Source organism: Micropterus salmoides, unplaced genomic scaffold (assembly GCF_014851395.1).
Source record: "Micropterus salmoides isolate LMB-PRFRI ecotype aquatic unplaced genomic scaffold, ASM1485139v1 Ms_hic_scaffold_6, whole genome shotgun sequence".
In the NCBI taxonomy this organism is placed as follows: Eukaryota; Metazoa; Chordata; class Actinopteri; order Centrarchiformes; family Centrarchidae; genus Micropterus; species Micropterus salmoides.
Window position 1 is genome coordinate 16,608,088 of NW_024044348.1, and position 24,651 is coordinate 16,632,738.

The 24,651-nt window shown below is 39.9% G+C and overlaps 2 protein-coding genes across 2 annotated transcripts in view; both read left to right on the top strand.

Moving 5' to 3' along the window:
- Positions 1–2,719, top strand: part of acsf3 (acyl-CoA synthetase family member 3) — a 52,433-nt gene extending 49,714 nt beyond the window's left edge. The window contains exon 13 of the transcript XR_005442179.1: positions 1,957–2,719. The gene's annotated coding sequence lies outside the window, so the exon portion shown is untranslated. The remainder of the gene's footprint in view (positions 1–1,956) is intronic.
- Positions 2,720–7,285: 4,566 nt separating this feature from the next.
- cdh15 (cadherin 15, type 1, M-cadherin (myotubule)) lies at positions 7,286–23,655 on the top strand. Its single transcript, XM_038700857.1, has 14 exons — positions 7,286–7,537; positions 14,979–15,146; positions 16,271–16,426; positions 16,869–17,013; positions 17,960–18,141; positions 18,232–18,360; positions 18,540–18,719; positions 20,084–20,328; positions 20,450–20,586; positions 20,806–21,036; positions 21,125–21,364; positions 21,607–21,755; positions 22,077–22,268; positions 22,821–23,655. The coding sequence occupies exons 1-14, from the start codon at positions 7,487–7,489 to the stop codon at positions 23,019–23,021; spliced, it is 2,406 nt and encodes an 801-aa protein (XP_038556785.1). The 5' UTR covers positions 7,286–7,486; the 3' UTR covers positions 23,022–23,655.
- Positions 23,656–24,651: the final 996 nt, after the last annotated feature.

The following is a 24,651-nucleotide window of genomic DNA, read 5'->3' on the forward strand; positions in this document are numbered from 1 at the left end:
GGCATTTAGTCATTTAGCCATTTAAGATTGGGGATTTGGGGATTTAGGATTGGGGTTTGGGGGGTTTGGCGGATTTGGGGATTGAGGATTGAGTCGTGTATGCAAATGAGGAGGCGTGACCCAAAGGCTGCAGGGAGGGTTTGGAACGGCTGAAGCGCAAAGGCACTTTATGGACTGCAGGGGGAGCTCTGACTGCCAGCACACTGCCATGAGCAGGGCTGGAGGGAGGACTATCATTTATAATACCATAACTAAAAGTGTACAGCATTTCTGTCCATGTGGCCTCACACACAAAGTCAACAGTGAAAGGAATGCTATCCATCTGACGAGAAAGCAGCGGACAGTACAGCAGGTAAAATATGATAACATTAGCAAGTTAGCTATATTAGGCTAACTGTTGCTGACATGCATGAGTTACCTTACTGTCATGCAGGTTTTAAATGCGGCTATTAACCCCGCTGTGGGCTGTGTGTATAAACTGTAAAAATAAGGTGCTGTAAAAATAAGTGCTCTGAAAAACAACAGCGCAGCTCTGTATTAGCTCTGTATTATGTGAGGTTAATGGGTTCTTTATAAACATATTGTTTAGAGTGTAGCAGTGGTGTTTGTGTTTCTTCATCTATTGTTTTGTGATACTTCTGCTTTTTGGTATTGTTTAATTATATATTGTGCTCCAGTGTCCTGTACACAAGCAGGGCACTGTTAAAAAGTAAGTGTTAGATCCCACTTTTACCACAAGAGGGAGTACACTGTTAGTGAGTTATGTTAGGAGCAGCCTCAACAAGGCAGTGCAGAACATGCTCATAACAATGTACGATCTGTTTGTGTATGTTGCAGGTATGTTGCAAGCACACATAATATATGAACGGAACGTACACAAGTAAGAAGACTTAAATAGTCCATGTATCACCTGCTTAAGACCGTGATACATATAAGAAATTGTGTCTGTAAGCCTGTAACATGACATAATAAACAGGAGCTACAATACTAATCTGTATAATGTTGGAGTTGTGCCAAATGTTTTCCTTTATTGGTATACTGTTAGTGAGTTATGTGAGAAGCCTCAACATGACAGTGCATTTCTGTAACTTAACATGAGTCTGAACTGACTATGCTGATAACAATGTTTCAATCTGTTTATGTATGTTGCAGATTTTAGTATGTAGTAGTGAGTTTTTATTCAGATGTGCAACAATTACTTCTCTCCTAAGTTCGGGCATAAACTCGATACTAGAGGCTTAGTAACTGCTAGTTAGATTTTAACAAAAACAGTAACCAAAATTGGATGCACCATGATTAACTTTGGGTATGGACTAAATGGAGTTCCAAAGTCTTTGAACATCTACAGATAGTCTTCAAAATGCATGTAAAATAGAGTCAGTTTGAACCTAGACTAATTTTCAACTGAAAATCACCACAATCTTTATTAATGGGTTGGACTGTGACTTTACATTCACAGGTATTTGAGTAAACTGTCTTATCTGTTTGATTCATAATTTCATCTTCAGTTATTGCCACCTGCATTTTGTCCCCATCAGCTAAATAAATCCAATGCAACATACAGAAGGATATCAGTACTTTATTAAACAATGAATGTGCTTCACTGAATCAAATGTAATAGTGTTGAATCATTAGTCCTTCCTCCACTACAGTTTTTTAAGATAAATGAAATGGTTCATAGTCAGTCAATTCATATTTCTAGCACCGCTGGATTAAAATGGACACTTCGCTCTTTATTTACTCTGCCATGGTGAATTGTATTTTTCTTTTCATTCCCCACTTACTAACTCAGTGAACACACTCAGGGTTGATTGAACTAGTTTTGATCAGCTGTTTAAGAACTGAAAACTCAGTTTCACATCTCGGGCTCAATCAACTCAGAGCTCCTGCCTCATGATCTCTCCTTTGCTTCCTAGAGTTTTCTTTGTGACTAACCTTTTGTTTCTTGTGCCTCAGGATCACCGCCTGCTCCTCTGCCTCACGTTTGCCTTCTGCTGGACAGCCAGCCATGTGTCCCCATTTGCCATTGCCCACGTCATCTCGTCTGACATTATTCACAAACTTCCTTCAGGTGCCTTCAGATCTCCAACCCTGGTCATCTTTTGTTCACTGTGGGCACAATGCATCATTTTTCACCTACTACCTCTATGATCCAAAAGAGTTGATAAAGCAGCTAAACTCCTCCACCTGCTTACTTGACCCACAATTTTTTATTTTAATTTAAAAAATGCACTGGACAATTACTTATAAATTGTAAAATAATAACTGTATAGGCCATTTTTATGTTACCATATTCACATGTATATCTAACTATCTGTTATGTTCTGTGTGTGTAACATGGAGACTACAAACTTTCCTGCCCTATGGAATAAAGTTCCTGAGTTTTGTCTCCATGTGATGAGTCCAGGTTTTGTCAACAGTGCCAGTTCAGATCAATATAAATGGGGGAAGAACAGGGCTGTGTTAAATATATAATGTTGCTTCTTATACTGCAAAACTTGGAAATTAGATTACATGGCTCAGAAGGTAAACATTTATTTCTTACAAATAGTTTTTAGAAGACTTGTTTTCAAGGTGAAAAAAAAATGACTTCAAATAAACGTGTGCAGGTCAGGCCTTGTGAGGTGACATTGCTGTCTCCATCTGTCATTACCTGGTGTAGGAAGCTTCTATACATAATTGAAGAACACTGATTTTAACATTTTATTATCGTAAAATTGGAAGTATAAGGAAATGTCGTGCCTATTTTCCACTTTTATTTCACTGCCTCTACAAATTAGCAAATTCTTCCAAAGACAGCAGAACTAATGACAAACTACATAATCATCACTAAAAGCCAAATTAGCCCTAATATCTTTCTAATTTCAGCAGCACCCACCACTAGAAGCAAATAAGGTATAGCCATAGACTGGCTATAGCACAACACTTGATCATAGAAACTGTGCAAGTCCATAGGCTGTATGATCATGTATACTAGTTAAGATAAGAGTGCACTAAAGGAAATTCAGGTGCAACAGCAGTAATTGTATATGGTGAAAATAAAAGACAAGCAGCTTCTCCCGTCAGACTGCACCTCTGTGCTGTTTATATGCATAATACAGTATAATGAGCAAAATAAAACAAGGTAACTATAGATCACATAGAAACTCTGCAAGATAAAATACAAGCCTTCAATAAAGAGTAAATTATGTCTAAATGAGAGAAAAAGTCCTTAATGGCTCCAGAGGTTACTGAATCAGCTGTAGCTGTAATTTCCAACTTGTGGTGTGACCCAGTGGACTGGGACTCTGCTGCAGATGGCTGATCCAAAGCTGTGACACCAAGTGGTCCTTCATGTCCAGGTGAAACATCTTTGTTTGCAGGGGGGAGGACAAGTCAGTGGGGAAAAACAGTGGAGCTTGCGTTAACCTCAAACACCTCTAGTGTAGACTTTAGTCCCTAATAGGCAGCTGAGCGGGAGCCAGGAGACTGAGCATGGGGCAATAACAAACACAGGGACAGACGGGAACACTTGAAACACAGGGAAGTGAAAGAACAAAAGGAGACACTATAGGAAAACACTGATAACAATCGCAATAATCACCATTCACTCCCTGGTCAAATGACATCGGCAGTGATGCAGGTAGTGTCCTAGCGGATAGCGGATGTCTATCAGGCCTCAACGTTACATCCATATGTGTGTAGTAATAATACCATACTAGGTCTGCCGATTTATAGCTGCGCTGTTATGTTTTACATAGCACACAAACACTGTAAACACACACCTGTCACCTGCCCAGCATTGTGCTATTACCCAGAAACACAGCTTCTACACCTTATTTTTACAGTTTATACACACAGCCCACAGCAGGGTTAATTGCCGCATTTAAAACCTGCATGTACCGACAGTAAGGTAACTCACTCATGTCAGCTACAGTTAGCCTAATATAGCTAACTTGCTAATGTTATCATATTTTACCTGCTGTACTGTCCGCTGATTTCTCGTCAGATGGATAGAATTCCTTTCACTGTTGACTTTGTGTGTGAGGCCACATGGACAGAAATGCTGTACACTTTTAGTTATGGTATTATAAGGTATTATATTATGGTATTATAAATGATAGTCTTCCCTCCAGTCCTGCTCACTTCAGAGAATCATATAATTGAAGCCCTAGTCAGTCCTCTGAAAAGCTTCTAGGTTAAGACGACATTGGTGCAATAGTCTGTATATCCTAGGCTAATATGGAATTTTTATGCATTTATTTTTTATCTATGTCTTTCCTTGTATTGTGTACTGTATGATGTGTTATATGGACCTGTGTCTGCAATAAAGTTATTATTATTCCTCTGCTTGCTTTCATGGCAGTGTGCTGGCAGTCAGAGCTCCCCCTGCAGTCCATAAAGTGCCTCTGCGCCTCAGCCGTTCCAAACCAGCAGCCTTTGGGTCACACCTCCTTATTTGCATACACAACTCAATCCCCAAATCCCCCAATCCTAAATGGCTAAATGACTAAATGCCCAATCCTAAATACAAAATGCCCTATCCTAAATATCAAAGCCCCAATCCTAAATGGCTAAATGACTAAATGCCCAATCCTAAATACGAAATTCATTTTCGACTTCGACTTTTAGTTTTTGACTTCAACTTTTAGTTTTTGATTTCGACCTTTAGTTTCCGATTTAAACTTTTAGTTTTCGATTTAGACTTTTAGTTTTAGTTCTGACCCAATAATCCCTCCATACGAGGGAGCAAGGTGGCTGCAGGCGCCGAGTCCGGCAGCCGCAGTTGCTTTTCCCCAACTGCACCAAGTTGGAACCACACTATTGCCTGGTCTCGCGGTATTTTTCTTTGCAAATTCCGCGAGATCAGTCATTGATCTCAGCTCGCAGTAAGCTGCTGCAGGTAGAATGTGTCCGACTTGACAGTGCCGTTTTTATACCCCGCCCCTGCAGTCACCTGCAGCTCACGAAAGTCAGCCGCCGTCATATATATATATATATATATATATATATATATATATATATATATATATATATGTTGTATTTGCAACTTTTCTGCTGCCCCCAAGTGGCCAAATGATGAGGAATCTTTTCATTACAAAACATTGAATTTCATTCAATAATGCAGAAGTTAAATCCCCAACTCAGGGTTATAGAATATATTTTCTTATAGGTACACTCTTATTGTTAATACATAACGTAAGAATTTTGCCATGAAGAAATTAATTTAAAGTTGCAAGCTTATCTCTCTGAGTTATTGTGAGTTGTTATTTCTGCCAGCAGTGGGCAGCAGATTGCTGTCTCTAAAACTACAGAGAGAGTTCTGGGTAAATTTTGAACTTAGGCATCACCTTTGGACATGTCTTTATTTATAAGAAACACACCTTAACCCATTTTACAGAAAACATTGATCTAGACCATCTTAACGGGCAAGCCATATTCCTCCAGCACCACAAGAAAGGCCTGCACGCACTCTGGTATGAGAGCCTGTTGTTAGGGAAGTGTGTGTGGGGGGGTGAAGGAAGAGAAACATCAGGGCGGCTCCGGCCAACTGCCTCTGCCTGACATGACAGAGACAGGTGCTGTAAAATCACCCCTTTATAACTCCCTCTCTCACACACACACAAGCACATACTCATGGACACACCCACACATGGCAGCATGCCAACACCCACTCAGCACGCACAGTCAGCCTGCCAACACACTCAATTATTTCACTGCTCTACTTTTTAGCATGAGAGTTTCTAGACTGTTAAACAGTCAACAATCTCTGTCTCCTGTGTAACTGTGCGCTCATAACTCATACACTTTCACCTTGTTTATAACTTAATGTCCTACATTAGTCTTCACTGTTCACAATGAATACGTGTCGGTCTTGTAAGTAAATGAGTGTATGTGGTGAAAGAGCCAATGTGGTCCAAAGTTGTTTACTTAATAAAGAGCTGTGTCGACCTTTGACCTGTGAGCAGACTGGCTGATTGGGTGTTGAAAGTAGTGTTGCGGTGATCTGCACTCCATACTCTCCCCATAATGCCAAACAAATCTTTCCTGCTGGTTTTGTCTCACCTCAGAACATATAACCAAAAAATTAGACCAACTTTCTCACTCTCTGGACAGCAACCACCTCTGCTCGTACTTCATCGATCATGGCTGTTTCTGTCAAATTTTTAAGTATCACAGACATGGCACTCTCTGCTTTGACATCACCCATGGAGTACCATAGATCTTCATCTTCTGCTTTGACAGCATGTTCAAAATAGCAGGAGATCAAAGAGTTCTGGCTGAATGTTCTGAATGTGTGAGGGCTCGACACAAAGCACACCGGACAGGCAGGTTACGGATGCGGCCATGCGACATGAGGGTTGATCCAGACAAGAACGATTTGAGAAGAAAAGGAGCGCTAAGCTACTTAAGACTGTGAACACAACAGTATGCTGTGCTGTCAAGTGGGGCCTGTAAAATGAAAATGTTTTATTTATTTTCCTCTGCCCAAAGGCGTATGAACAGATCGATGTAGTGTGTGATCAAAGAACTGGGGAATAGATTTTTGATCAATTCAGCGATTCAGGTCTAGAAATGAAGTCGTAGTTGTTTTCCAGTTTTAACAAAAAACTGAAAATAGTCCATAGTTGTAACTCATAACCATGGGCTAATGTAGATGTTTACTTCCAAATCTCTAAAGTAGAATTTTGTTGTCAAGAAAGCGATTTAACTTCCTAATGTAATAAAGGTTGTGGAATTGTTCTGTATAGGGCTGACGTGATTAGCTGATTAATAAATTGGCCAAATCAACGGAACAACAAATCATGAACTATTTAAAAAATCGATTAATTGCATCATTTTTTCAAGGACAATTGCTAAACATAGTGTGGTTTCAGCTTCTGTTTGTTTCTACTTCTGTTTCTGCTTCTCTGGTTTATGTCACTGACGACTGAAAGTCTTTGGACGTTTAGTAATTTCATATTTCCTACTTTGTGTCTTGGTTTTACATATTGTCTTGGCTTTCTTTCTTATTTCTCCCTTTCCTTTGTGTCTCTCTCTAAAAAAGCAATATTGTTTTTGAAAAGTGTGAAATAAAGTTGAATTACTTTCAACTGTTGAAGACACTGTTTCTGTCTACACCACCAACAGCTGCCCTGCCTCTCTCTTTATCTCCCTCTCTACCTCTCTGTCTCTCTCTCTCTCATCGGCCTGTGAGTGACAGCACATGTGCTGGGGTACATGGGAGGGCCGCTGCTGAAATTCTAATCCCCTACCCTACCACTGTGAGACATACCCCAGCCACGGACAGGGAGGAGCTGTGACTGACAAACGCTGGGAGAGGAAAGAAGAGAGACAGACTGCAAGAGGACAGAGAAGGATAGAGAGGGACAGGTTTCAGGGTTGGAAAGTTTGGCCTTTTTGCACGGTCGAGACACTCAGGAGGCCAGTTCTAAGTGGAGGAGCCTCCGATCTTTCAGTCATCAGGGGACCGTTCATACTGAGTTTCTGAGTGCAGGTTCTGAGGATGGCGGGATGGATGTTGATGGTGTGTGTGCTGGGTACCCTGCTTTGTCAGGTAAGAAAAATCATCACCTCTTCATAGCTACTGTCGACTAAAATGAACAAAATATGTTGATGTATTTGGGCATTGAAGAACGTTTGTGGTTGTTTTCTGATATATCAAGCGTGAGCAGTCTTTCACAGCCTCAATGGATGAAAACAAAAAACAAAAGTTAAAGTTCTGTCCTTACCAAGTTGACTGCAGTATCTAATGGTTTTGTGGACATTAAAATCTCCCATTGTTGCAAAGATGTCTACACAATAGAGCTAGTGTTGTGAGCTTTCTGATAAAAAAAAAAAAATGTAAGTAATTTCACCTATGGCTGCTGTAATAGTACTCCACTTGCACTTGAGTTGTAGGCTACCGTGTGATCATGCCCCCCTCCGTTCATCTACTGTATGGACCTAGATTCAGCACCCAGATTTTAGCCCAAGACTTCACCCGTCCTGCCCATTCAGAGTGTGATCTTGGCAAGAGACTGCCCTTTAGCTTCTCCACTCTTCAAATATACAGTTTATGTTTTTACCTGAGTGATGTCTTCAACCAAACATCAACCAAGTTTCATCATTAGAGGCACTGCACTGGCTCTGCAATCAGATGTTGTGGCTTATCTAAACATTTCATCCTAGTTGGAAAGAGGATGATAAAGTGTTATCAGGAGGACGAGACTCCAGATGTGTACAGGGGGCTCAGGGCACCATTAGTAGCCCCTGTCGGCAGTCCCCATTATGAGAACTAAAATGGATGACAATGTAAACTGACATATTACCAACAGCTCTTCCAACCACCATCATTCTTTCTCTGTGTTTGGAGTAGTAATAGAGGCCAGGTTGGGAGGGTGAGTGAGTTGGCCTCCAGTGATTCTCGAGGGAAGTCTAGCTTTGATGTGCTCTATAATTCATATTAACTGTTGCAGATGCTATATAGCATCTGCAAATTAATAATTCAGATTTTCTCAATCAGTGACATATCTCTGACCTTGACAATTGTTAAAAGTTTATGTGTCTTTGTGGTTGAAAGGTTTTATGCTGCATTTGTGGTTCATTATCATATTCAGTGGCTAATTGATTGTGGAGAAAATCACTGAAAAAAAATACAGTATGTATCCTCTTTTGAACATGGGAGTGTTAGATCGCTGATACAGCCACGGTTCAAGTGGCCTTAGCCCCTAATAACACAAAAGATATTTTGGTCAAATCCTCAGGACCTCAGCAATAATTGTATTTAAGACCTTACATATAAAAATAACCCTGTTAATGATTTGAAAGACCCGTAAACCCCGAAGTTCGACCTTTAAGGGGCAGGGTCCCAGTCTATGGGCTGGATGCAGAAAACTACTTAAGCACTGGGTGGTGAGGCTGATACAGGCTTTAATTGCACCTTCAAATTCCCCTCCAAGAGGGGGGACAACCAAATAACAAAAAGTACCTCTGTCAGTTTGTTTGCTGTGTTTTTGATATGTAAACAGTCTGCTCTGCCAAAACTCTGTCTTTTGAGTATGAAATACTAACCCAGTGGAGGCACTGAGAATGTTATAGCTGCCATGGAACATCATGCGTTAGTGGACTCCAATGGCAAACTAATTGCTAATATTCTTATCCAATACACATCTTTTTGTCAAATTTGCGAATATGTCCTCATAGTTCGCTAGCTGTGTGCACTGTTAAATGTCCACAAACATTTAGCTTACCTTCTAGTTCGCCAAGATATGCTGTTGTTGTGATGTTAGTAGCAGGAGAGTTGTGAGTATTGCTGCATGGACGGTTTCGCCCTCTCTGCATGTTAGCTTTGCAGCAGCAACTGTAGCAACAGTTTGCAAACCCACAACTTAGCTAAAATTAGTTACATTCCTTGCTGTGTCGTTGTTCACTCATGGTATTTGTTATGGAATTTGATTTCTCCAGAACTGCTTACTCTCTATCTTCCCTCCATGTTAGAAGAGGACACATTTCTAAGTGCTAAATAACACATAATAACACATAATAACATAATAACACATACGCAGCTCACAAAATATTCGCACACACAAACAAAATAAGGTAATTGTTGTTTTATATCTGAAACAAATCATAGACCAGATATATAATGCATATCTGTGCAAAGTATTTTACTATATATATACTATATATATACTATACTATACTATACTACTATACTACTGAAGCGGTGGCCATGTTTGACAAACATTTAGGGCATGGCTTCAATTCTAATACATGCTTCATAAGCATGTATTAGACATTTTAATAAATGAATAATAAATATAAAATTAATCTTCCCATCAGAAGCTGTCAATCCAGTCCAATGGTTTTGGACAGCGTCACCTGATAGCTTTCAGGTGTTTGAACTAGGCAGTGTTTGGGGCTGCTGGGTGTATGCTGTGGTGAGGAGTGGGCAGCAGCCACAGCTGTTCCCAGATGCATATGTGATGCCATTTGTCCCGCTCTGTAATCCTCTTCGCGGAAAGAGGAGTGGGTTGCTCCTGGACCATGAAATCGGGTACAACTCAAGAGTCTGTAGCAGCGGCCAGCTGGCGCTGAGGTCTCACTCATCGGAAACAATCAGTCAGAAGATTTAGAATCTGAATTACAGACTGCTGGGTGTGGATACCTGGGGGGTGTTTTAAACTTACTAGGGTTTCAGAGGGAGCAAAGGGTAGAGAGAGACAACTTCCAGATCATAAACACTAGTCGACTGAACAGTGAAGTCAATTTCCTTTATTATTTTTGTCTCATTATTTTTAAAGGACTGAGACATGAAAGATCATGTGGTGACAGTTGTTGTTTCCATGGTCATGCACAAGAATAAGCTAGCAGCGATGTTATTATGGGTTTGTCACTTGTGCCATTTTGTATCCCCACTGAATACCCATGTAAAAAAAGGGGGGGGGGGTTGCATTCTTTAGCTACCACATAAAGACCTCACCACATTCAGTGCAGTCATTTTTTTATAAATTGGTAAAGATTCTATTTTTAGAATTTTGATTGTTGAATTTTTACTTTATATTATATATATATATATAATATGTACTGTATGTTCCTACATTTTGTTGTTATTACACATACACTGAGTGAAATATTAATAATTTTGCACATTTACATTCATGCAAATTCAGTCTGATGTAAAATTACTAATGTTTCTCCCAGCAGCATGAGTTTGCAAAGATACATCCAATGGGTTCAATAGAGTTTAAGAGGTTTGTTTGAGATGTTTGAACAGATTGGGTTTTTATTCTGGCGTATTCTAATTAACAGAATGTGTGTGATGACGTTTCTTTGCCCAAAAATGTACAGGGCTTTTATACTGGGAATGTAGAGGAGAGGGACAGTCACTGCATCACTGTATTAATAGTAAATGTGTCTGTCATGTCAAGAAGATTCTATCTCATGCTTTATTAAATAAAGAAATTGTGTTATTGATTATCTTTAATATAACAAATCACTTTAGTTGTTTGATGATACTGTTTTATTATTTTTTCTTGAACTCCATGTTTATGCACTATTGAGTCACACTGTCTCAGTTTAATAGTATATCCTTGCTCAGCATTCCCAAAGTTCGGACATCTGCTCCGAAGGGGACTCACACACCATAAATAGGGTGTCCATGCCCATGCCAGGCAGTCATGACTGATCAAAGAGTAGGGGTGTGGACCAGTACTGATGGTGACTGACCAGTTGAATGTCTGTGCCTGAGAAACAGTAACAGAAGTGACCACAGAGACACCTGTGCGACTTCTAGCCCTGTGGCCGAAGAAACTGTCAGGCATGCTAGCCAGCATTACTTCTCTGCTGTACAGTCTCTTATGAGTTATTTGAACAACTGTTCCACTCACACATGTCTGGAGAGGAGACTCAGGCCAATAGAGATTCAGCACAGGACTCTCTCAGAGGTGCTTCAACTAATACATTCAAATGGCAAATAGCATTTTTTATAAAATGTATCACTCGCTGGTATAATTTGTCAGAGTTAATTTTTTCCCTTACATTTCTCGTTTGAACGTGTAGCGACAAACAAAATATAAATTGATGTTAATGGTTTGCAACATGTGACTGACATTTGCATTTCCATATTAAATACTCAAAAACTAGGGTAATTTAAAGGTATGACAGCATGGACACTCACAATGGCTCATAAAGTGTCCAAGACGTAATGTATTTGTAGCAATACCTGTAAGGTGGACAACTCCAATGGCTTTGTGAATGAATGAGATTCAAATGCAGCAGTTTCAAAACTTGGAAAGTCATTTTACAGTGATCAACAGATGATTATTGTCTTACTGCGTATGTTTGAGTGTTGCCGTTATGTGACCCCTCATCTCTTTCTGAGTTTGACGTTTTTAAAGTAACAAACAAGTCTAGTGTTACTAGTCTAACTCTTGTTACTACTGAGTTAAGATGCTACTTAGCAACCAAATGTACTTCCCCCAAATGGAAGTGTGGCTTTCAATTGATATTTAAAACCTGCTTATATTTTTTATGTTGTTATTATTCCAAGGAGTTATTAAATTATTTATTCAAAACTGAATTTTGAATATGTAATTTTCAGTTTTAGGCTCATAATTATCAATAATCTCCCAAAGATAGGGCGATTTCAAAGTACACTGACGATACGATAATGTAGGTAATCTCCTGATTTAAAGTCCTTCACATGAACCAGAGGACTATCAAAAAGAATTTAACTTTCTCAAACTCGGTAAACACTCCTCGGCTTAAAGGTTCTTGCTGGGAGGGCATATCATCCCCAGACAAGCTGACCATACTTCTGTGACGGCCCTAAGGTGAAAGGCCAAGCTGTAAAAGTTTCTGGGAAAAGCCTCTAAAACAGTTAATCTGTGTGTGGTGTCATCGCTCAGCCTGTCAGAAAAGGCGCATGCTGGTCTAATTGGTAACATGACACTTTAGTGTTACTGCATCTTGGTCTGGTAAAAACATTATAAGAGAGGCAGATACTTGGTGGAGCCACTATCCAAAACACAGTCTTATCTTAAATTCAGATTGAAAGGACAAGGCAAGACACTGATATAAAGTATTTGAAAAGGAAGTGTGGGAAATAACAAATGTTTGTTTCCAGGTGGTTCTAAGTTTTTGTGTTTTATATTCTGGAAAAGCTGGAATACATTGTTGTTGTGGTTTGCGTCAGCATTACCACAGTATAGTTGTTTTCACAGTATAACTGTAACTGTTAAGATGGTCAGTCCATCAAAAAAAATAAATACAGCAGACCTTTCCTCCAGTACACGATTCTTTATTCACCCAACGTTTTTGGATTTATTGCATTCATCAGAGGTAGGTTCCAGTTTCCTTGCACTGTATATAGGTCATTGATCACTTGTGTGATGTGTAGATCACCGTTGATACTAAATATACAAAAAAAACATTATCATCATCTTATTAAAATAGTTTTTACAAAATACAACATTTACTCCTAATGGATACAGAACTGTATAAAGAAAAATATATATACATAAATAAATAAATCATCAAGAATTATAAATACAAAACATTCAGTGCAATCTTCCTCTAACCATGATTGGGTAAAATGGTCGAATGTCTATTTTTAGCCATGCTAGCGGCGTGGATTTAGGGATGACAATGCTGGTCAGTCAGTCTGACTGTTTTATACAAACATATGTAATCCCCAGAGGGTAACTTCTATTGACTTTAATGATCCCCTGACTTTTTCTCTAGCACCAGTAGGTTGGAATGTTCAGTTTTTATTGACATGGCTCAACAACTGTTTTTAATTTATTTATTTATTTTGTTCTTCAGATTGCCATGACATTTGGTACAGATATCCATGGTTCCCAAACAAGTTGTCCTATGACTTTGGTTATCCTTTTTACAGTAGTCTCATGTCTCTTCCATCTCTTCATATTTATGGATTACCTTAACTAACTTTAAAGTCAATCTGCGGTTAACCTCAACACATTCTTTGTGTAAATTTTGGTTGTTTGATTTATAAAGCATGGTGTGCTGGTGGAGAGTTGTGCGATAGATTTGATGAACTTGCATTTAAAGCTCACACAGGTCCACTGTGTGTACATTCTCAAAGTTAGAAAAAGGTGGCCATGTTATGTGTCCACAAATCAGGCATACTCAGAAAGTGCTATATTTGGAAATACAACTGTGATTCAGCTGTTATTGATGTTGAGGTTTAGTATCAGTGCAGAATGTGTGCTATGCCGGTGGAGGTTTGAGAGCTCATCTATGCAAAAGTCTTTGTGTGGGTGACATGCACCGCTGGAATGTGAATGTAAACATCTCTGTGAGAGTGTAGATGACGATGGCTACAAAAAGTTAAAAAGGTAGGGGCTGAGAATATAGAACAGTCTAAGATTAGCCTGCCCTCTGACTTGGCCTGCAGATGCCAGCCATGGTTGCCATTCCTGCCTGCACTGTCCAACAGTGTGCCAAAGGATCAGTATATCAGATCACCCGTCCCAGAGACAGGGCAGGGATCATAGGCCATTCACAAAATATTCGCAAATTTATCCACTGATCCATTATTTTACTTATTTATTTGTGACTCACCAAAAAAAAGTCAGTTATATTTGAGAGAAAACCTAAAGACAAACGTAACAGATACCTTATACATTTATTTCTGGTTCTATGGATTATGCCTTTGAGCTGTTAAACATAAGGGGAGTAATGCTAAATCCAGTCAATTCCCACAGAGAAGAAAGAAACAACTTGTGTAAATGTGTATATGTGCTTATGCGTGGGTGGGTGTTTTGTTATATATCAGTCTCTGTGTGTGTGAGAAAGCCTGTATGAGTGCGTCTATGGAATTCCTACAGCAGAGCGGATATGTAAGGTGACCCCGAAGTCCCAGTCAGGTGCAGAGCTGAGCATAAAGGGGAATTTGTGAGTGTGAGTGGGAATGCGGGTGGGAAAGAACAGGATCTAAATCCATACTCGACAGCTGTTGTGTCAGTGTGCTCCCCCCATGTGTGTTGTGTGTGTGTGTGTGTGTGCGCGCGCATGGGTGTATTTGTGTGAACGCAGTCAACATGAGACAGCAATGTGTTGAATGAGGGCTTGTAAAATGAGCATGAGTGTTTGTGTTTCCTCGTCCTGAGATGAATTTGCACCCAGATCAAAGGAAGCTGACAAACACATGTATTAGCGAGTGAAGCTGTGGCCCTGCATCCCTTCTGCCCTGGACAATCCCACAGATTCCACATTACAGACAGCTTCAGCGCTACAGCTAACATACAGCCATTCCATTAGGCCATTGGGAATGTTATAGCACTGATGGAGACTCTCGACATAGCTTAAACAGCTGCAAACATCTATGATGTCATAATGTGTTACTTCAATGAAAAAACTACACTTAGGCTACTGACATATTGTATCTCCTTGTATGAATAGTGGAGTGTGATGTGAGTTCTAATGCCTAATTAATTGCATGTTCCTGTGACTTTCTTTTGTAACTCCCTTGCTGTTGTTGTTTCCTTCAGCTGATGATCTCTGCTGAACCTCTTCACAATGAGGAAGAGCTGCCTCCTCAGGCCCTTTACCCATGGAGAAACCAAGGCAAGGGAATGGTCAGGGTGAAGAGGGACTGGATCATCCCTCCAATCAGAGTGCTGGAGAATAGCAAGCAGGTTCCCGAAGAACTTGTCCAGGTATAAATGTCAAATAACAGCTTTTCACATTAGAATTTCATCAGTAGACAACTGCTGTGTCATTTCAAGTATAAATGGGTCACATTTAATAAGTATGTCTAAAAACAATAGTCAGGTGCCTGTAGTCTATGTACATTGAAAGTATAGTTGATGGTTTACAAAATCCACAGTTCTAGTTCTGTACTAACATGTATTCATAAGTTTATCTGAAGCTAATACAGGGTTTCCACCTTTCCACCTGGTTTGAGATTCTGTTGGGCCTTTTCTGTTTGTTTGTTTGTTTGTGTATTTACTTTTTTGAGGGGGATCTCAGATTTCTGTTTCAGTTTCATATGGACTGTTTGTGAACCCTATCTAACATTAGGTGAGTGTAAACTTCTCCAAATCCAATAAAGCTGGACAAAGCTGCTAACATTAGCTATATATTATGATTTTAATATTTATGAATGGCTCACACAGTGGGGAAATACTACACAGTAAATGTGTTAGTCATGAAGAGTCCTTTCTTTTAACCCCACAAAATGGGGTTAAAAGTAGTATGTAGTGCTTACGTAGTATGAAATGTTCCTTGGCCTTGCAAGTTGGCTACCACTGTGTGTAGTAAGCTAGTTAGGTGGACATGCTAAGATTTGCAGCTTACATTAATTCATTTTTACACGTTAACTTTTGGATTTTAGCTTTTGGAAAGGTTAAAAAAAGACACCACCATTCAAACTCTGTCAAAAGTGTCTCCTTACTCTACAGTCGTTTGTCATGCCTAGTTATGATAGCTAAACTATGATAGGACAATCGCAATGGTCATCATCTGTTACAGATGACCAGTGATGTATAAATCCTACAGTACAGAGAGAAATACTGAGCCACTTTTACATGGTGATGAAAATGCAACAGCGACCATATATCAAAGTGAATGCAAAATGCTTAAAATATAGACTCCTTGCAATTATTTGTTCATAATCTTATTTCCTGCCATAAGTCAAAGACCTCTCTGAGCTTAAGCACTCTTGTCTCATGGTCCCCAACTGTCAGCATACTCACATCTGGTGTTACAGCATGTGGTTTGCAATCCTACCCCCACCATGAGGTTACGATGATCATCAACTTTATCTCCTCTCTGTGTTTAGATCAAATCAGACAAAATCTTTACCGGTGAGGTGATCTACAAGTTAGAGGGACCAGGGGTGGACCAGGAGCCCAAGAATCTATTTGAGATTGATGATAAAACAGGAGTAATCAGGAGCAAGCGGCCTCTGGACAGAGAGAAATACAACAGCTTCACGGTAAGATACGGGAGTAACATCAAATATCACCCTTGACACTTGAAATGTGTTTTAAAGCACTATGAAAGACATTTACTTGAAACAAGCCACAATGCTCCCAACGAGACCTTACACAACATGTTTTGAAGCATAGGTTCACGTTTTTGTCTTAAAACATATATCAGTGTCTCAGAAACTTGTAGTAACAGCCAGAGGTCAGTTTGTAAGGGCCTTTATGGGCATCTTGGGAGACACTTCAGAAAGTTTCAGACCACATGACTGGGATGTAACCCCTGATGTTGAACCAAAAATCCTGCACATTTCTTTCTGCCATTTCCAGCATATATTGTGTTCAGGTACTCCAAGTGTCCTGTTGGATGTTTCCTTGATTTGTGGTAATTAATAGTAAGAAACACTTTTGTGAAGAAACATTTGTCTGTTGTATCTGTGTTTGTGTGTGTAGCTGAAAGCCTTTGCGCTGTCCCCCAGTGGAGAGAGACTAGAGAATCCTACCACCATAGAGATAATGGTGCTGGATCAGAATGACAACAGACCGGCCTTCATCCAGAGCCAGTTTGTTGGCACTATCTCTGAGTTCTCAGTCCCAGGTACATCTGTGTATTACATACTGCATTTCCAGCTTTTCTTACTTTCTTGAACCTCAATGTTCCAAAGCCATCTAAAATTTCCTTCATGAAGTAGCTTCAGATGTTTTTAAAGTAGCACTAAATGGAGTATTACACTTGTTTCTGTGTGTCATTGACACTACAGTATCCCATACAGTTTAAAGCTGCTATAATAATTTTTTTTATATTAATAACAGATCACATAACTATGTGTATGTGAAAGTGGTCGCTCATGGTAATGAACCTACAGATAATTTCACCTGAATATGCAGTTCTCCTCTGCTCTACAGAGCATTTTTCAGCTCATTCTTTTGGTTTTACTGCTTTGGTTCACTCTAACCACTCTCATTAAGCATGTTTTTTTGATGCAGCAGGCAGCTGTTTTCAGCTGGAAAATCTGAGCACTAAACAGCAGACAGACAAATGACCTGGTGAACATAGTGGAACATTTAGCAGCTGAAGAACTAAAAAGGGGAGTGGATATTGGACTTACATGTATAAACTGCAAGCAACTGTTTGCTAACAAGTTTGCCCAAATCAAGTTACATCAAATATGACAGCTTGTTTCTGTTATTGCAGGTGAAAATATTAAAATCCTATATGGCATTTATGCATTATTCCATTTGCAATTCTGTGTTCTGTTATCTTGTTCTTGTTTATTATGGCATCACTAATGTAACAACAACAGATCACAACTAATGCCAAATTAACATTAACTAATTTGCATGTTACAAGTTCCTTGTTTTCCTCTAAAGGCACATTGTCTTCCCATTTTAATAACAGGACAATAGCAGAAGACTTGTAAAATGTTTTGTATAGTTTGACATTTTTCGTTGAAGTCCTGCAGCTTCTACACATATGTCACATATCTGTATTTCATACTGACAGATCTTTCCAGCTGCCTGAAGCTTCCGATTATTTTTCACAGGCACATCAGTGATGTCAGTGTTAGCCACTGATGCAGATGACCCAATGACAGATAACGCTTTTCTGAGCTACTCTATCATTGGCCAGGAGAGCATTCCTGCCAACGCTGTTACCAAGACTATGTTTGGTATCAACAACCAGACCGGAACCATCTACACAAGAGATGTAGGCCTGGACCGAGAGGTAAGATGCAGGTTATGGTTAAGATACAGATTTGTGCAGATCATCATTTTATGGTTAATTTCACTAAAATTTGCTTTTTTTCTGTCATAGGTGGTGAAAAGTTTCAAATTAAAACTGCAGGTTGCAGATATGGGGGGCATGGGACTAACAAGTGAAGGTGTGGCAATCATTCATGTATCTGATATCAACAACCACGCCCCACTGTTCAGTCCAGCCTCGGTGAGTCTCAGACAACAATACATGATGGATATTTTAAATTTGTTATTTAAAACACTAAACTCATATTAAGGTAAATACTTAGATATTAATTTTTAACTCAGTGAATTGTGTGATATGACAATTGTTTTGTCACACTGGTTAGAATCTTTTGATTTGTGCTTTGTATGTGGTGCATATAGTACAGCATGATAGGAGTGGAGAACAGGAAGGACTATGAGATTGGCCGGGTGAATGTTACCGACAGAGATGATGGAACAGGAAACTGGGAGGCCAAATACTTCATTGCCAACAACCCTGATGGCAACTTTGCAATCAAAACGGATCCTGCCACCAACCAGGGCATTCTGACGGTGGTGAAGGTACAGCCTGGTGACCTGCTGTTAACTGAAAGAGTATGAGCGAGGTGGTGGTGATTGTTGAGGTTCCATCACACATTTTGGCTGCATGTTAGAATTATAGCTGTGACCTGTGTGTCATCCATTTGTATTTGAAGATCAAATGCTTAGACTTATGCCAAGCATCCAAAGTCACACTGACAAATTTAAGTGGATAAGGCGAAAAATGATTGCTGTCAGCTATGTTCCTCAACCTGACTTTATGATTCCTTATTTTATCTTCACATTAATCTGTTTTGTCGATGTCAGAATATTGTCGGTATTCTCCACGTTACACATGCAAAAAAAAACCTGAAAAAACTAATTCCATGGAATATAAGAATTCACATATTGTCAGGTCAAATCTTTTCCCAAAAGAAAAACTTTTAAGGAGTTAAGAAAAGTAGCCCCCACCCTTTTTAAACCTTGACCATGATATGTTTTGTAGTTGTTGTGTAATGACTTTTGAAGTGGTTGTGGTAAAGTTATATTTTATAGGTCTGTTATTTCTATTCTATTTTTAGAGGTCTCCTGGAAAAGGAACTATGCTAAGTTGTGACACAGATAATTTAAAACCAAATAAATATTAATTCTTTATTTATTATTCATTTTATATCAGAATTAATCTATGTCTAAAATATGTTATGCCTGTAAATGAAATTGACATTTTTGCCTATCCAGCTGATCTGCTATGATCTGGTCACAACAGCATTTCGATGGAATAAAATAATTGGAAGTGGATAAATTGGATGCTGTTTTACCTTCAGTTACTGCCCAATTACATGGGTCTTTCTAGGAATCTAGGAATTTACAGACCCATTTAGTAACATGTTGCTCTGAATGTAGATTTATTTTCAACTCAAAAAGGAGAGCATGTGAACAAAGCTGGTGTAAAAGGTTTTTAGGAGACAACAAGAAGTTATGTCTCTACTCTAGGACGGTTCAGTTGGTTCATTCATAACATGTGTTTTACCGCATATGTTGTAAGAGTCTAGCGTAAAGGAAAAACATTATGTATTCATAAATGTTGACTGATTTGTTCTGGGGCACAGGAATAATTTTGAATGTTCAAAATAGGTGGGAATGCCCTAGATAAAATGTGCATTGAGGCCCTCAGACCCAACTCAACACCACTCTCTAGTGGTTGAGCTTTAAACTACAACTACTCAGATAAAGATGCTTTCCCTGTGTTTATACATATAGATTTATCGTTACCCCGCGACCCTGTACGCTTGATGATGGATGGATGGATGGATGGATTTATCGTTAATCCTCTATTATCTAACCACGGTGTAGTACAAATTTTTCCTTCCACAAAACTGCCTTTTCTGCTCTGTTTTGTCATGCAGCCTTTGGATTATGAAGCACAGGATGAGTATACCCTGACTCTGACGGTGGAAAATATCAATCCTCTGAGCAACAAGGCTCCCAACCTCCCAGCGAGCACCGCTACTGTGGTGGTGACCGTTGTGAACGAGAATGAAGCTCCACATTTCAGGGAGGACCCCATACAGATTGTGGTCCCTGAATCTGTGGCTCCTGGGACTTTACTGAGAAGCAACATCGCCTTTGACCCTGATAATTCTGACCTGAGGTATGATGCAGCAACCAAACAAGAGGAGTATTTCAGTGTTGTTTTCTTAAAGAATGCAAGTAAACTGGTTGGACAGTTTGTGTGTCTCTGTGTGTAACATTTCCTCTGCTCTCTGTGGCAGGTATGAGATTAGCAGAGATCCTGAGAGGTGGCTGGACATCAACAGAGATACAGGAGACATAACTGCCAAGAGAACCTTTAACATGCGGTCTCCTAATGTTAAAAACAATATCTACAAAGCTGTTGTCAAGGTTACAGGTCAGTTAACCTACCAACTTGAAATATATACCTTACCCGGATTGCAGGGTTTATACCTCTTATAAGAAAGAAAAGTCTTTTTTAATTAAAAAATAAAATGGACAATCAGTCAGAATGAGGGTTGTGAAAACACTACAACTAATTTTGGCAGACATAAACATTGACTAAGCTGTTGTAACTTAATGTGCCATTGCCGTGTATGTATGTTCTCCTGTCTAGATGCTGGTGGTGTGTCGACCACTGCCACAGTGGCCATCACACTAAAAGAGACCAATGACTTCCCCCCTCAGCTCTTCCCTCTGAGTGGCTCTGTCTGTAGGGGTGCCGGCTGGACGAGTTCTGGTCTGGTGGTGACTGCTGTGGATGAAGACCTTCCTCCGCACACTGTACCCTTCACCTTTGAAATGTCCGATGATGTGTCAATCAACTGGACTATTATCCAAGTCAACGGTAAGGAGAGAGCATCAGGGGTAAGGATGGAGTCGCTTCCGTGAATCTCCTAACCTCACACTTTTCTCAATGTTCCTTTCCACTTCAGATACCCATGCTGTGCTGCAGCCCCTCGTAGAGCTGGAGGCAGGAGAGTATGCGGTCACAGTGTTCGTGTCTGACTCCGGCAGCCCAGTTCTGAGTTCTTATGCTCAAGTCAATGTCACTGTGTGTCTCTGTGACTCCTTTGGAGATTGTAAGTCTGAGGCAGGGGCTGTCCTAGGCTCCAGTGTGGGAATCAGCTTCATCGCTCTCATTATCATCATGGCCAGTATTGCACTTCTGTTGTGTAAGTCTCATCCTGAACACGCCATTCAGTCTTAAACCCCCCACCCAACAAGAATAAAGCAAACATGAACCTAGTTTCAGATGTTTTCAGTTTTACATTTCTTACATTACATGACATATTCTTCATCCAAGTGGAGTGATACCAAACGTCTCTGGTGATACTCCAAATCATTAGCTGCAGCCCTAAAAACTATACACACTAACTGAATAATACTTGGTGGTTCCACCTCTGGTTGATTGCAGTGCTGCTCCTCCTGGCTGTGGCGGTGACCACATGTGGGAGACGCCACCACATCAAGAAAGGAACAGGTCTTCTTGTTGGGGAATCAGAAGACGACATCCGTGACAATGTCTTCAATTATGATGAGCAAGGAGGGGGTGAGGAGGACGAGGTAAGGCTACACGGGTCACAAGTCAAGAGAGGTCTGAACGATTCTCATGTTGAAATGGATGCTGTTTGTATGGTGTGGGTGCGGAATTGTGGATCTAGAATATTTATGAATGGTTGCGGTTGAGGAATGCAGTGAAACAATAGGACAAGACGGTCTTACTGAATGTATTCAATAGTAACTTAATGGTATTTAATTGTAATTGACGGTGTGCTTTTGTTATTGTGGTTTTGATTTGTTTGTTTTCCAAGTTTATGCATATTATCACTGTATTCTTAAAGTACATGCAGAGTCAGTCTGTAGCCTCTTCCTCTTCCCTTGCAGAATGCCTTTAACATCGACTTGCTGTGGAATCCCCATGACGTACCTTCGACACCCGGGTCCTACTACCCAGGGTCTGGTATTCCTCGAGGCAAGCAGCCCCTCAGGAAGGATGCCCCGCATAACTTGCCCTCACCCATCTACCCACGGAGGCCTCCTGCGGATCCCACTGACATCGAGGACTACATCAATGAGGTGAGAGGCTTATACCATGACACCGTTTGACCTACAATTCATAACGAAAATGTATTTCAAAGTTATATAAAAAGGATATACAAAATTCTGAATACAAAAGAGGAATTTACTTTCCCTCCCAAAGTTATTAAGGCCTTCTAATAGACAAACATTGGACAACTAAATTGAGCTTTTCAGTTTGTTTAGATCTGTAATGATAGAAATGTCTATATTTTCAATGGTGATCAGTTTGAAAAGACGCTATATTCTTAGATTTTTAATATACGTTAAGGGGAACACCACCAATTTCACACATTAAAGTCTGTTTACAGGTCTTGGGTAGTGCAAATGTGCACAAAGTTGTACACAGCCCCTTTGTGACTCCAGAGGGAGCTACGTGAAGTCTGACAAAGTGGCTCAAGTAATGTCACTTGCGGAGACTGAATATATATTTAAAAAATTTTAGTTCAAGAGTAAATTATGTCCATTTACAGTTTAAACAGAATTCCTAGGGCATTTGTTTCAACTAAAAAAATCTAACCTACCCTATCTAAAGAATGTTTCTTCCCTCAGGGCCTGGAGGCTGCAGACAATGATCCTAACATGCCTCCATACGACACAGCGCTGATCTATGACTATGAGGGAGAGGGCTCACTGGCAGGCAGCCTCAGCTCCATTGCTTCAGGCAGCTCTGATGGAGACCAAGACTACGACTACCTCAACGACTGGGGACCACGCTTTAAGAAACTGGCCAACCTGTATGACCCACGCTGAGGTCCACAGCGCCCCACAGAAAGAAGACTTGTGTGATTCACCGCCGGTCAGGGACACAGATCATACCTCAGGTGTTTTTCTGGACAAAAAAAAAAGATTTTAGTCTAGGACAAGATCTGAAGTGTGCCAAGGAAAAATACTTTTTATCTAATGTGCCTTAGGTTATATTGAGGATCTTTTGGACAAAACGGCTTGTTAAAATGAGACAGTGAAGTCGTGTGTTGACATGATCAGCCATGAGGGGAAGGAGCTGTGCATGCTAACGAGGCAAACAGGATGTGTGTTGAAATGAATGACGTCTAGTTATGTTTATACTCTTTAGACAGCTCAGTAATGATGCATATGAGCTTGAGATTAAAAAATAAATTTAAATGTATCTTTTTTATATAAGTGATTATTTTATAAGATAAACTTGCTTTGATATTGATTTTTGATATTGATCACAAATCCTCCATTCCATCTGTTCATCTTTGTGGAAGCTATCTCAGCAACAAAACATATAGTACTGTACAACACAATATTCTGTAATCCAATTGTTTGGAGGTTAAGACTTTTTTTTTAGAATTGTTTTTTAATATGTTCACTGAATTTAGGTTTACTGGTGTCTAAAGAATAAATGCAGATCTTTTATTTAGTTTGTATTGTTCATTATGAAATAAGACCCTCTTCACAGGCTGCACTAGGTTTCCTCATAATTCACACACATGTCAGTCAGTCAGTCAGTCAGTCAGTCAGGGCGGTGGACAAGTGGATAGCACTGTGGCCTCACAGCAAGAAGGTTGCAGGTTCAAACCCCGTCGTCCCAGCCTTCTGTGTAGAGTTCGCACGTTCTCCCTGTGTCTGCGTGGGTTCTCTAACAATGTGCTGCCTAATTCTCCCTTGAAAGCAGGTAATGAATTTTGCTTCTATAAAATACTACACAAAGAGCAAGACACACACACAAAAATATATATATATATATTTAAACCTGTCCTGCTCAGCAGCCTGGTATAGAGTATGATGAGCTGGATACCATATTGTGCCAGACAGATTTTACTTTAACAAGAGAGTATTAATATACTCCTTTGTCTTTTTATTATTTATTTAATTATGTATTGATTTGTCACCGGGCCGGACAGGGGGGCAGACATGGGGATGGGGGGGCACAAACAGACAGCACAGAGAAAGAAAGACCTGTAAGAGAAGGGAGATGGAAGGTGGGGACAACAGGGAAAAGCAGTGGGAAACACCAATTGCAGAAAGCAACGAAACCTGCAATAGAACAGAGAGGGGGGTTTGGGAGGAGAAAAACAACAACAAACAAACACAAACAATAAAAATAATAATAGTAAAAGACAACCAGCCGAACAGCAGCAATAAACAGCTGACATAGTAAGACAACTAAGAGAAAAATGAAAACAAGAAACAGTCAGGCACACTAAATAAGCAACACAGCACAGCCAGGAGAACAATTAATTTAAATAAGTAACTGAAAGAAAGGCATCAGAATAATTCTACCAGGGACAACCTAAATTTGTTTGTGTCTATGTGTGAGACTGTGTGTGTCCGTGTGCGTGTGGGTAAATGTGTCTGTATGTGTGTGTGTACATATGTGTGCGCATAAGCCTGTTAAAGAATGTAGTTGTTAGTG